This window comes from Acomys minous (assembly GCF_964271855.1).
Source record: "Acomys minous genome assembly, chromosome: 13".
Classification (NCBI taxonomy): domain Eukaryota; kingdom Metazoa; phylum Chordata; class Mammalia; order Rodentia; family Muridae; genus Acomys; species Acomys minous.
The window spans coordinates 4,347,382-4,361,508 of NC_140495.1; the positions used below are offsets into that span (position 1 = coordinate 4,347,382).

The 14,127-nt window shown below is 54.8% G+C and overlaps 1 protein-coding gene across 1 annotated transcript; it reads left to right on the top strand.

The window, feature by feature from the left end:
- Positions 1-3,292: 3,292 nt before the first annotated feature.
- XIRP1 (xin actin binding repeat containing 1) lies at positions 3,293-11,347 on the top strand. The gene is given in 3 exon segments (XM_084752346.1): positions 3,293-4,551; positions 6,140-10,958; positions 10,961-11,347. Coding segments are annotated over 3 exon segments (5,085 nt in total). The 5' UTR covers positions 3,293-4,525; the 3' UTR covers positions 11,201-11,347.
- Positions 11,348-14,127: the final 2,780 nt, after the last annotated feature.

The window sequence follows — 14,127 nt, forward strand, 5'->3', positions numbered from 1 at the left end:
AACAAAGGCATATACACCATGCCCAGCTTAATTACATCTTTTTTTCAAAAACCATGTTGTGTTTGAAGACCACAGGACAACTTGCAGAAGTTGGCTCTCTCCTTCAACCACGTGAGTCCCCCAGGGATTGAACTCAGGTCATCAGGCTTGGTGGCAAACGCCTTCACCCCCCAACCCCACCCCACCCCCACCCCCCACCAGCCATCTGTCTCACCTAGTGCTCTTCTTAGACACACGAGTGCAGGGGAGATAAACCTGTTTTTGTTTTGATCCTAAGTGTGGTCTGGGGAAGAGAGCAGGATGTTTACCACTAGATGTGAGAACCCAGGATGTTTACCACTGGATGTGAGAGCGCAGGATGTTTTTCAAACCACTTCAGGGGAACCTGGTTGTTACCAGCTGAAAAACATCCTTGAACAGACTAAGAGTACATATATATATATATGAGCCAAAAAAAACCAGGAGGTAGACTTTTTTGGCTGTTCATCCCTGCACTTCCAGACGCTCCTAGAGAGAACCGCTCCAGGGAAAGCTTCAAGGCTTTGGATTCCAGCTGAGACTTCAGGTTCCGGTTGCTCCAGGTTCCAGCAGCAACTTTGGTAGAATTGCTGGTGTGCTGAAATCCTGCTGACTACACCAGGAGAATCGTTCCTAGGAACTGACACCAGGTTTCATTCCTGTTTTCCTTAATCCCTTTTCCTCTTATTTAGGCTCGCCGGGTTGTAAGGGAGGTAAGCTCGTTTAATAAGTTTATAATAAGATATGATTGTTAAGAAAATTGAGCCTACACACAGGGGCTGGCAGTTTTACAACACACACTACATGGTAGCACTCTCCAAAGCCCTTTCATACGCTAACTCGTTCAATGCTCACAGTCCCACAGTCACCCAGGAAGGTTGTAGATGGCCACTTCCTGTGGGACAGCCTGTGAGAGGGAGGCACTGACACTCCCGACCCTTCCAGGGACAACCAGGATTCTGGGGTGGGGGATGGAGGCAAAAGAGGGGGGAGAGAAAGAAGGGCTCCGAGATGTCCCTCCCAGGCCCACGCTGACAGCAAGATGGTACTGACGCCATGGAAGAGGTTGGCAGTGCCTGTCATCGCCCTGGCATCTGAAGCCACTCGCATTTCAGCAGAAAGGCAGAATGCACTCACCCAGAGAGGAGCCTGGCTTTCCACCTGGGACAAAAGCCTCTTCCGTATTTTCTGTGGCACCCATCCACACAGACTTGCGTGCCAACGTAAGCGACTAAGCTTGCCAGGTCCCTGGGGCTCTGGGTGACTGAGGAGGAGGCAGGTGTGATGTCTGCCACCCCATCTGTGACCACAAAGATCATGACTCCAGGGTCAGAAATAACCCCACAGTCAGCTTCCGTGTGCCTGTGTCTGTCCTTCCCAGAAAGTCTGGGCCCTGAGTCAGAAGAAAGAGCACAGAAGTCACCATGGACTCAGGCAGGGACCCCACAGAGCCATCCTTCAGACTTGTGTATAAATCAAAAGCCCGTTTCTTCAGAAGCACCACCCCCCAAACCGTTTGCTTTCCTCACAGCTTCCCAGTCCTGGGCAAGAATAGGCCAAGACAGGCCAGCTTTGCTTTTGCACAGAAAGAAACAGGATGGAGAGAGACTGGGGCCTTTTACTCAAAGATGTCCCTGGTAAAAAGAAGCCTGGTCCTCCCCTCAGGGAGCCACTGGGCTCTGGGCACGGCGGCACACATGTGACAATAATAGTCTAGCATAGAGAGAAGGGGCTTGCAGGATGGAGGACAGGGCACCCATATGTCAAATGTCCCCTTTATTCATCCCCTCAAAATAGCCAGGATGTCTCCATCCATAGCTGAGTCACCCACCCTGATCCTCAGGGGCAGACTTGGGATGAATGGGACTCTCCTCCTCCACCCCGTCCCTCTCCACCCCAAAGGACTTGTAACTGATTCCCCGGGATGGAAAAGTGACTTCCACAAGCCCTAAAAATAACCGGACCACTTAATACTCCCAACATAACCTCTCTCCCCTGCCCCCACCCTCCCCACCCCCAGCTGGCCAGATAAAGGCAGCTGCCGAGCTGGCAGAGATCAGAGACCCAGAGCCAAGGTAGAGAGAAGGCGTGGGACCCAGGAACAGAACAGAACTCACGTTTTAAACAAAGAATCCCAGAAGAGCTACAGACTCCCAACGCTGCCCCTGCTAGGCGCCCAAAGGCACACAGACTCCAGGCCAGACCCTTGGTGAGTACCCTGCCTTCTGCTGTTTAAAGGCCAGGCTAGCAGCTCTCTAGGCTGCGGCCCTCGGGACTCTGCGGCATGGGTGTCCAGGGTGAGCCTAGTGGGGAGGGCGTTGAGAGGCATGTGGGCACAGGTGTACAGGGTGGCCCCCAGAGAAAGAACGCCCCCCCCCCGAGATTTTTCTCTTGAAAGTAGCAAGCATTTATATGGGCTCAGCAGTGGCTGTGGCTACCATAGGGTGGCCCAGGAAGCAAATTCTCTTGTCAAGTGTCATCCAGAGACAAGAGACAGCTTCCGATGGCCACCTGCACTTTTGACTTTTAATTTTTAAATTACATATTTGGGGTGTGTGTGTGTGTGTGTAAGTGGGTCCTGGTGCCACAGTGAAAGTGTAGCAGTCAGAGTGCATGGTTTCTTTTATCGTGCCTGTGAATCCCAGGAATGGAAGTCTGGTTCCCAGAAGTACCAGGAGGTACCTGTATCCATAGGCCGATCTTTCCAGCCCTGGAATTCAGATTGTTTTATTTTGGGTTTTGTTGTTGTTGCTGCTGCTGCTGTTTGGTTGGTTGGTTTGGGTTTTGGTTTTTTGAGGCAAGGTTTCTCTGTGTTAGCCCTGGCTGTCCTGGAACTCACCTTGTAGACCAGGCTGGCCTCGAACTCAGAGACCCTCCTGCCCTCTGCCTCCCGAGAACTGGGATTAAAAGGAGTGCATCACCACCACCAGGCTAGAGTTTTGATTTGTAAAATGCAGCTCTGGGCCTGGGAGACAGCTCACTTGGTAAAGTACTTGCATAGGATGCGCGAAGCCCTGGGTTTGCCGCACGAAGCCAGGTGTGGTGCCGCATGAGGCAGGAGGATTTGAGGTTCAAAGTTCAAAGTCATCCTCAACTGCTTACTGAGTCTAAGGCCAACCTGAGCTAGATGGGACTCTGTCTCAAAAATAAATGAAAATACTGATATGGAACTCTTCTTGCTACAGGTCTTCTTCCCCAGGAGGCCTGAGACCTCGAGAAAGAGGAGCAGAAGGCGGGAAGGTAAGGGACCAGGGACCCAGGGCAAGCCCGGCTCCCAGCTACGCTGGTTACAGTCTTGGCATATATGGCCCCGGCCATTCTGGGCCCAGGCCTGCCTATGAGCAACTTTCCTTTTGAGGCAGCTTGGGTAGGATGACTATCCCGGTTGCCCCGTGGGAAAATCCTCAAACTCAGTCTGGGGCGGCAGCTCAGAATGAAGAGATGAGCTCTGAATGGGCTCAGTGGTAGGCATCCTGGGGCAAGCTGGTGCCAAAAAAAAAGGGGGCCTGAGGTGGAGGTGGGTGGCCCCGCGTGGCTGTCCCAGTTTCTGAAACTTACTGTATCTATCCTAACCCATGCCAGACCTGCCCCTAGGACTCTCAGGCCAAACAAGGGTGGAGCTGGGAAGGCCAGGAGCCAGAAAGCCTGCCTCAGTCTTCTCTGCCCACTTGCTGAGCCCCCATGGACAGCGCCTATTCCCACCCAACCCCCCCCATGGGGCCTCTGTCTCCCCTAACAGTGGGCAATTAGATCCACTGGCCTCTGAGAATCCTTGTCTGACCTTGGCCTTTGTGACCCTAGCAAGGATTCTGGGAGGTTCCTGGGGGGGGGGGGTTGGGGGAGGTTGGTGATTTATATAGAATATCTGCTCAGGCCACCCTCATGGCGACCAGACAGAGCATAAATGAGAGCTCAGAGACCAGAGGAGCTACCCAGAGGGTTCGCTGGCAGCCCAGGCAGGAGATGTCAGATCTTACTTCCTCAAGACTCTCCTGACCTTGGTGGTCCAGCCAGAGAGGGAGTGAGGCAAGCTACTCTCCTTCTCCCCCTGCTGAGGTAGGAGGCAAGGAGGACATCCTGACTCTGGTCACCAGCGTCCCTGCTTCATCCCTCACCCTCAGATCCCTCTGAGCCATGGGTATCCTCCAGGTCAGCCCACAGGCCAGATACCTTGGCCCCTCACAGGGAGCAGAAGGCAGAGTCTTCTAGAAGCCCAAAGAATGGAACGGGATGACGTGGGACATGCGCACACCAGGCCTCCACGGCTGAGCTGGAGCCTCCCTCTGAGTGCCACGATGTCTGGCTGAGGCCCGGACCACAGCTATATTTAGTGCCAAGTGCAGGACAGAGCAGTAGGTCAGGAGGCAGGAGGGAGCACATATTTTACATTCTTTCTCTAATGGCCTCTGGGAACTGCCATTACACCTGTCACAAGACAGATAGGCCATACATGAGACAAAGCAGAAGATGGCTGGAGGGGTGTGAGGCCACTGAGGAGTGAGGAGAAATGGGGAGAGGCATGCCTTGTGGAAGGTGCGCTGAGCAGAGCGAGGGTCAAGAGCTAGATTCTGGATGGAGGCTATGCCCTCGAGACTCTCCGAGCTATGCTCACATGTCCACATGGGGCGGGCTCTCTGTGTGCCAGGGGCACGGCTCCCAAGTCCAGAGCTGTTTTGTCAGAAGGGACCCTTTTTAATTTTTATTTATTTTATTTTATTTTGTTTTGAGACAGGGTTTCTCTTGTAATCTGGCAGTCCTAGGCTTACTTTGTAGACCAGGCTGGCCTCGAACTCACAGACATCTGCCTGCCTCTGCCTCCCAATTCTCCTGGGAATTGGAGGACTAGAGGGGTTGCCATAGCCAATTTAAAAAGTTTACACACCCAATCCTGTTATGTCCTGGGAGTCAGGTCCTCAGCAAGGTCTAGGGACTCCGAGTCAGCACAGCCTACAACTTATTCTGCAAGATCTGACACTGGGACTCAAGTTTCTTTCTTTCTTTCTTTCTTTTTGTTTTTATTTGTTTGTTTGTTTGTTTGTTTGTTGCTGTTGTTGGGGTTTTTTTTGGTTTTTCGAGACAGGGTTTCTCTGTGTATCCTTGGTTGTCCTGGAGTCGCTTTGTAGACCAGGCTGGCCTGGAACTCACAGTGATCTGCCTGCCTCTACTGGCATTAAAAGCGTGCGCCACCACTGCCTGGCTGAATTTCTTATCCTTAATTGCAAAGAGCTGTGGGGAGAAAAAAGCTTGAGAGACCATTTGCTCAGGCCTGGGAATGTGGCTCAGTTGGGAGAATGCTTGCTTGCCTAGCATGCACAGGGCCCTGAGTTCAACCCCCAGCACCTGGAGGGCGGCACATTCCAGTAACCCCAGCCCTTGAATGGCGGAGGCCCAAGGACAGAAGTTCAAGGTCACCCCTAGCTATGCATCAAGTTTGAGGCCAATCTGGGCTACTTGAGATCCTGCCTGTAAAAAGAAAAACTCTACCCTGTTGTTCAAGTGTTGGCCCTGCCCAAACATGAGCAGCTTTCCCCACTTGGGCCTCAGCTTCACCAGCAAGGGGCCTGGGAGAGGTTGGAGAGAGGTTAAAGAAAGGCTTCTAGTAAACGTGGGAAGTCTGCCCTCTGGTGGTCGGTGGGGGGACTTCACCACCAGAGGAACTGAGTCGTTTTGTTTTGTTTTTTGCTTTTTGTTGTTTTGTTTTTGTTTTTCAAGACAGGGTTTCTCTGTGTATCCTTGGCTGTCCCGGACTCACTTTGTAGACCAGGCTGAGGAACTGAGTCGATTTAAGGGCACCTTAATTTAGGCTTCTTCAGGGGCACTCACTTGGGAGTGCTCTGATTTTGACATAGGGAAATGTAGATGATTCGTCCAGTTTTCCCACTGGAGATTCAAGATCCATCCAGGGGCTGGAAAGAGTCTCGAGGCTAGCTGTGCCCTGCTTGATCCCAGCAGCCCAGATGAGACTCACACCAGCCATGCAAGGGGCAGTGAGGCCCAGGCTCGATATCTAGAGATGGGGGGGAGGGGGGCTTAGCGGTAGTCCCACGGTCCCCTGAGTCTTTTTCCTGCTAGTTATCCCGGAAGTGGCCCTCACTCCACTCACCTTCCCCCTTCTTCCCAGAAGGATGGCTGATGCCCAGACACGGGTAGCTCCTACACCGACCATCCAAATGAGGACTGGAGAGGACCTGCCCCTCCCTCCCCCCTCAGATCTGGAGGGTCTGCCGCCCCCGCCCCCCAAGGAATCCTTCTCCAAGTTGCAGCAGCAGCGACAAGCCAGTGAGCTCCGCCGTCTCTACAAACACATACACCCTGAGCTTCGAAAGAACCTCGAGGAGGCGATGGCTGAGGACCTGGCTGAGGTCCTGGGCTCGGAAGAGCCCACCGAGAGCGATGTTCAGTGTATGCGCTGGATCTTTGAAAACTGGCGGCTGGACGCCATTGGCGACCACGAGAGGCCAGCTGCCAGGGAACCTGTGCCGGGTGGCAACGTTCAGGCCACCTCCCGGAAGTTTGAGGAAGGCTCCTTCACCAACAACTCAGATCAGGAGCCAGCTGGACCCCCGCCGTCAGGGGGTGATGTACGAGCTGCCAGGCAGTTGTTCGAGACCAAGCCGCTGGACGCCCTGACAGGCCAGGAGGAGGCAACCCAGACAGCCATGAAGGAACCCGCAGCCAGCGGGGTTGTACAGGGTACCAGAAAGCTCTTTGAGACAAGGCCCCTGGACCGGCTGGGCTCCCGCCCCTCTATCCAGGAGCAGAGCCCCTTGGAGCTGCGCTCGGAGATTCAGGAGCTGAAGGGCGACGTGAAGAAGACGGTGAAGCTGTTTCAGACAGAACCTCTGTGCGCCATCCAGGACGCAGAGGGCACCATCCACGAAGTCAAGGCTGCCTGTCGGGAGGAGATTCAAAGCAACGCAGTGAGGTCAGCTCGCTGGCTCTTTGAGACCCGGCCTCTGGATGCCTTCAACCAGGACCCCAGCCAGGTGCGGGTGATTCGGGGGATCTCTCTGGAGAAGGGAACCCTGCCGGATGTCAGTGCAACTCGCTGGATCTTTGAGACGCAGCCCCTGGATGCCATTCGCGAGATCTTGGTGGACGAGAAGGATTTCCAGCCGTCTCCGGATCTCATCCCTCCTGGTCCAGATGTTCAGCACCAGCGACATCTGTTCGAGACCTGCGCCCTGGACACTCTGAAGGGGGAAGGCGAACCGGGGACAGAGGCTCCGCCACCCAAGGAGGAGGTGATCCCTGGTGATGTTCGCTCTACACTCTGGCTGTTTGAGACAAAGCCCCTGGATGCTCGCAGAGACCAGGTCCAGGTGGGCCACCTGCAGCGGGTGGGTCACCAGAAGGGTGAGGGGCTTGTGACTAGGTGTCTGTCCGGTGATGATGGCATGGTAGCACTGCCTCTGCCTCAGGGTGTCCCCCAGAATGATGGGCTGAAGGGGGACGTCAAGAGCTTCAAGAATCTTTTTGAGACCCTTCCCTTAGACAGCATTGGGCAGGGTGAGCCTTCAGCCTGCCGAAACAGAGGCGGAGCTCAAACAGCTGATTCGGCTGAACAGTCCCAGGACACAGACTCCCCTGTCTATGCTATGCAGGACAGCAGGGGACAGCTGCATGCCCTGACTTCTGTCAGCAGAGAGCAGGTAGTTGGAGGTGACGTACAGGGCTACAAGTGGATGTTTGAGACACAGCCCCTAGACCAGCTGGGCCGAAGCCCCGGTACCATTGATGTGGTACGAGGCATCACTCGACAGGAAGTGGTGGCTGGGGACGTTGGCACCACTCGGTGGCTCTTTGAGACGCAGCCACTGGAGGTGATCCACCAGAAAGAGCAACAGAAACGGCAAGAGGAGGAGGGGAAGGGTCTAGAAGGCTGCTCTCCGGAGCGCCCCCAAAAGGGCGATGTACAGACCATCCGCTGGCTGTTCGAGACCTACCCCATGAGCGAGTTGGCGGAGAAGCAAGAATGCAAGGTCACGGACCCCGTGAGCAAGGCTGAGGCTCAGTCATGCACCTGGATGTTTGGGCCCCAACCTCTGAACCATGCGGAAGTCTCTGGGGAACAGCACCTGCAAACCAGCCGGGTCCAGGCTGGAGACAGACAGACAGACAGACATGTCTTTGAGACCGAATCTCGGCTAGCCTCAGGCCAGGCTTGTGGGAGAAAGCCTGTCAGGTACTGCAGCCGGGTAGAGATTCCTTCCGGCCAGGTGTCTCGGCAGAAAGAGGTTTTCCAGGCCCTGGAGGCAGGCAAGAAGGAGGCACAGGAGGCCAGGATAACCCCGGGATCCATCCCTACAGGCTCTGTGCACAAATTCACCTGGCTCTTTGAGAACTGCCCCATGGGCTCCCTGGCAGCTGAGAACACCAGAGGGGACAGCCCCCAGGAAGAGCAGCCGAAGGGCGCAAAGCACGGGCCACCGGAGAGAAAGGAGAGGGCAACTGAGAGAACCCTCCGGACCCTGCACGCCGCTCCTGGCGTCCTGCACCATGGAGGCATCCTCATGGAGGCTCGAGGGCCTGGGGAGCTCTGCCTTGCCAAGTACATGCTCCCAAAGCCAGGGCAGGGGCACCCCTGCATCCTGAAGGAGGAGCTGGTGTGTGGTGAGCTCCCCAGGATTGTCCGCCAGATGCTGCGCCGGACAGATGTGGACCAGCAGGGATTGCTGGTTCAGGAGGACACGGCTGGCCAGCTCCACCTCCACCCACTCAGGCTGCCAGGGCCAGGCGACCCTGGGAATATTGAAGACGTGGGCCCTGAGCTCCAGCAGCTGCTGGCTTGTGGCCTTGGTGTCTCTGTGACAAAGACGGGGCTGGTGATGCAAGAGACAGGGCAGGGCCTAGTGGCACTGACTGCCTACTCCCTCCAGCCCCATCTAACCAGCGGGGCCCCAGAAAGGAGCAGTGTGCAGCGGCTGGCCAGCTGCATAGACAAAGGAGACCTGAGTGGCCTTCACAGTTTGCGGTGGGAGCCGCCGACAGACCCAAGTTCTGGACCAGCCAGCGAGGAGGACCAGAGGCTCCCCACAGCCGAGAGCATCATACATGTTGCTCCATTAGACCCCACCATGGAGATGGGGCATCTGAGAGTCTCAGAGGCCACACCCTACCCACCTCCACGTCGGGCAGTTGGAAAAGTGGTCCTTCCAAATGGGAGGCCCGTAGCCCAAGCTCCATTGCAGGAAGCCAGAAAGCAAACAGATGTCTGCAGTGTGGGGCAGGAAGGGAAGGCAGCCTTAGGGAGGCCAGAAGGAACCATTGCTTCCCCTCTAGGGTCTGGGACCCCAGATCTCCAGGAAGCCATGCAAAATCTGCGGATGGCAACCGCCGAGGCCCAAAACCTGCACCAGCAGGTTCTGAGCAGGCGTCCGCAGGGCTCTGACCCAATAGCCACCTCCGTGCCTGTCCAAGATGTTCTGCAGGCATCTACTGCCACCGTGAGCACCAGAGGCAACATCAGGCCTGTGGCCGGAAGTGACACCAGGATCCCAGCAGCCCCTGGAAAGGTCAGTGGGGACAATGAAGCAGTGTCCAGAGGGCTGTCTAGGGGGTGGGTGGCCATAGAGGATGGTACCTATGCTGCTCACCCTGTGAGGACCTCTGACCCACCTGGGCCTGTCCAGCCTTCTGAAAAAGAGCCCCAGCCAAGGGACAGGGAAAAAGCCCTCGCCACCGACAATCCCAGCCCACCCCAGGCAGACCCAGGTCAGAGTCCCAGGCTGGGGTACCATGAGCCTGGGGGCCATATGCAAAGGGCCTGGAGACCTCTGGGGACAGTGATGCCCCAAATCTGGCCCGAGAGCCTCCAAGCAGCTGACACCTCCTTGAAGACTGTCCCTCTAATGCACTACACCCCAACATCTAAACCCAAGGCTGCGGGTGCCGGACTGCACCCTCATAATGCCTCTGTTCCTCCCCCTCCTGCTCTCCCAGCTGCTGTGACAGAACCTGACCACCCAGCTCAAGGCCACCACCAGGAAGACCCTGTTCAGCAAACCTCCAAGCCCCTGAAGGACATCCATTTTCTCACTGACAACAGACCTGCTGTCCAGAAAACCCCTGAGGGGTCAGAGACAACCATCTCCAGAGCAGAACCCACCATGCCTCCAAGAAAGAAACCCCCAGTGCCTCCCAAACCTGCACATCTAAGCCAAGTCCACCCGCCTCGGGGGCTACCCAAGTGCTCAGCAGGCTCTGCCCCCATCTCAGGAACAGGACAAAACCACAAGCCAGGTGAGCCAGACACAGCTAAACCTCAGTCAGCCAAAGCTCCCACAACAGCAGGCCAGGGCAGCCTGCCTCTGGCTGAATGTTCCAAGGGACAGAAACAGAGTCAGCATCCACCCAGCACCATGGCGCCCAGGCCCAGCAGGGGTCAGATGACCCACGGTAACAGCCAGAGCCCCGAGTCCCCTAAGTTGAACACTCTCAACGATGACTTCGCCCCGCCACAAAAGGACCCTAGCTCCCCAAAAGAGCAGCCCGTGGGCTGTTCCAAGCAGGGGGCACCTGAGAGCCCTGAGATTATTCAGGGTAGCCATCAGGAGCTCCAGGGCCTTCTGAACCAAGCACAAGCTGTGGAAGAAGAAGCAAGCCACGGTGTGGATGTGCAGGCCCTGAGGAAGCTCTTTGAGGGTGTACCCCAGCTGGGAGGGGGTACCCTTCAGCCTCCCACTGTCCCCCATAAGACTGAGACCTCAATGGAGCAGGCCTTTGGGGAACTGACTCGGGTGAGTACAGAGGTTGCCCATCTGAAGGAACAGACCCTAGCCAGGCTGCTGGACATCGAAGAAGCAGTGCACAAGGCTCTTACCTCCATGTCCAGCCTCCAGTCTGAGGCTCACACAAGGAGCCATCCACAGAGAACTCCAAAAGAAGATCCCAGCACGCACAACAAAGTCAGTGTTTCCACCAGCAGCCAGGCTAGACCTATATAGGCTCTGGCCAGATCAAAGATCTAACTGTTGTCAAAAACCAAGGCAAGGTTGAGAGCCATCCTGAGGAGCAACATCAAAACAAGGTCAGAAACCTCATAGAGGCCAGAGGACAGGCGGCCGGAGACACCAAGCAAAGAGTCCGGCCTCCAGCAAGTCTCGCTTTCCTGTGGGGGCTCCCCCTCCCCAACTTTCACCTCTATTCAGTCAGCTGCAAAGAGGCTTCTGGAAGCTTCTAGCCGTCAGGAACACCATTATATCTCAGGGAAAAGCACACACCTAGCTCAGGGAAGAGACCAAGCGTTGCTCTACCAGAGAGAGATCCAGGACCAGGTGAAGACAACGGAGATGGTCCTCAAGGGCTCTGTGCCCACAGGGCAGCAAAAACACGCTCTTGGATTGCAGGCTGGGTCAGCTAGCCCCGCGTCCTATGGAGCCACAAGAACAGTGACTGAAAAGTATGGGGAGATGGACCAGTTTGGGAATACAGTCCTCAGTTCCTCCACCACCATTACCCAGCAGGCAGAGCCGCTGATGGACCCCCAGCCCACAGCTCCACACTTCTCCCCTGCTGCACCAGTTCCTACACAGCAACCCCACCACCACCGGTTTCAACAGCGACCTAGCAGAAGCCAAGAGAGCTTCCCCCAACCCCTCCATCCAGCTTTTATTTCTTCTATTATGGAATCTGGCTGTCTCAATCCTGAGTGAGGACCAGGGCTGAGTTGACTGGGCATGACAGTGGCCTCTGTTAGAGATCGGACGGAAGTCTCCTGACTCTGTACCCAAAATGGGGAAAATGTGACCCAAAAATAAACCCGAAAGTGAGTCTCTAGTCTTTGTGTATCAAGCCGCATATGTGCCTGCCCCAGAGTCGGCGTTCACATGGGGAAACGGTTGCAATCATCAGGTGCCCGTCCTAACAGAGCAGGAGCCAGAGTTCCCCCACGGCCTACGTCAGATAGCAGAAAGGCACGTCCGCTCCCATGTTTTGTGTCCTCTGCAGGCACACCCACCCACCACACCTCATATACACACACTGCAGATATACACAAATGCCCACCTCCACAGGTGCGCACACAGGAAGACCACCACCATGTACCACTCACATACATGTACAAACCCGGAGATGTACGCTACAGACGCAAACACACCACAGACCTACATGCTGTTGCCGCCTTTATCTCTGCCTCCCCATGATGTTCTTGGATGCCAACCTAGGAAAATCCTTAAAATCCTAGCCCAGAATGAGAAGGCAACCCCACACAACCAGGGAGGAGGAGGCAGGAGCATTCCCACTAGAATTCCCATACCCAGAAATGGCTTGGCTATTTCTCGTTCACAGAGGGTACTGTGTGCCAAGCAGACAGCGTTCCTGGGAAGGGAGCAATCAGACCCTGCCTGGAAAATGCAATGATTTAGTGGAGAAACCTTTTCCCTCTTTTCAAAACCCACCAAACATTCTATGCCAGGTCCACTGTGGATCACAGGGATGGCAGCAAGATCCAGTGGGTGCTGACTCAGGAGAGTGACCTGAGGTGAAGGAGAGACAAGAAAGATGACATCAGAAAGGGTGGCGTGCCTAACTGAGTCGCCTTTCCACTCAAGAGACATGAGTCATAAGTCATGGAAGTGTGACCATGACACAGAATAGCTTCCGAGAGGCGGCAAGGGCGGGCCTCTGTAAGGAAGAAACATCTGCTCTCTGAACGTCAAGAGAACGGGAGTGAGTGGTCTGTGCATGGAACCCCAGGATTTGCGACCCGGAAACAGGAGGATCCGAAGTTCAAGGTCATCTCTAACAACTAGACAGCCTGAGGCCAGCCTGGGTGCATAGACGGGCTGAGAGGAAAGGGTGTGGAAGCCTGTCACGGTGCTCCATCCCTTTAACTCTGGTACTAAGGAGGCAGAGGCAGCAGATCTCTGTGGGTTCGAGGGCAGCCTGATCTCGGGGGTTACACAATGAGACACTGTCTAAAAAAAAAAAAGTGTGGGAGTGGGGATAAACCTCCTAACATGCACAAGGTCCTCTTGAGTCAATCCTCAGTACCACAAAAAATAAAAATACCTGCGTCAAGTGTCTCCACCTCGGGCTGGAGAGATGGCTCAGCGGTTAAGAGCAGAGGGTCCTGAGTTCAATTCCCAGCAACCAACCACATGGTGCCTCCCAACCATCTATGATGTGATCTGATGCCCTCTTCTGGCCTGCAGGTGTACATGCAGGCAGAGCATTGTGTACATAATAAATAAATCTTTAAAAAAAAAAAGTGCTCCCATGTTTCCCCACCTTGTCTCTCGCTCCCTGACTTTTCACAGGCCCTCACTTGGCCCCCCTGGGCCCAGCAGCTTGACATGAGTGTTCTCAATGTCCTCACTTGTCATCAAAGGGGCATGATTGTGGTACCGTTTGTGTGAAGACTGTGAATTAGTAGATGTTAAGTACTTGAAGCTAAGCCTCTGCCTGGCGTTCATTCTTAGTACTGCAAGTTAGGGGAGGGTTTTGTTTGTTTTCTTATATAACCGTGGCTAGCTTGAAACTTAGTATGCAGACCACACTATCCTTGAATTTGCAGCAATCCTCCTGCCCCCTTCACAGGCGCCCCCCAGTGCTGACACGTGTGTAGCACTTGGCCCAGCAGCCTTGTGGGTTTTTTTGGGGGGAGGAGGGAGAGGGAGGTTGAGACATCAGACCAGGAGAGGTGGTCCACACCTTCAGTCCCAGCACTCGGAGGCAGAGGCAGGTGGATCTCTGTGAGTTCGAGGCCAGCCTGGTCTACAAAGCGAGGCCAGGAAAGCCAGGACTACAAGAAAAACCCTGTGGTGAAAAACAAATGAACAAACAAAAAGAAAAAAAAAAAACCTAACTGACACCAAATTTGCTCTGTGACGGAAGATGACCTTGAGCCGCTGGGCTCTACCTCTCAAGTCTTGGCATTGTGGGCATCTGTCCACCACCACAACCTTCTGAAATATTTTTTAATGTATCCTTTCTCACCTGCAGGGGGCGTGTGCCCGATGTTGTTCATCTTGGTTGCAAGTCAAATCAGCACACAAATGAACGAAACGATTGAGTTAATCTGTGGATTCACGCTACTGGCATTCAATAGCGCTTCGTGCCAGGATCTGTTCAGGGTGCTAAAAATAGAGATGAACAAGGCAGAACTTA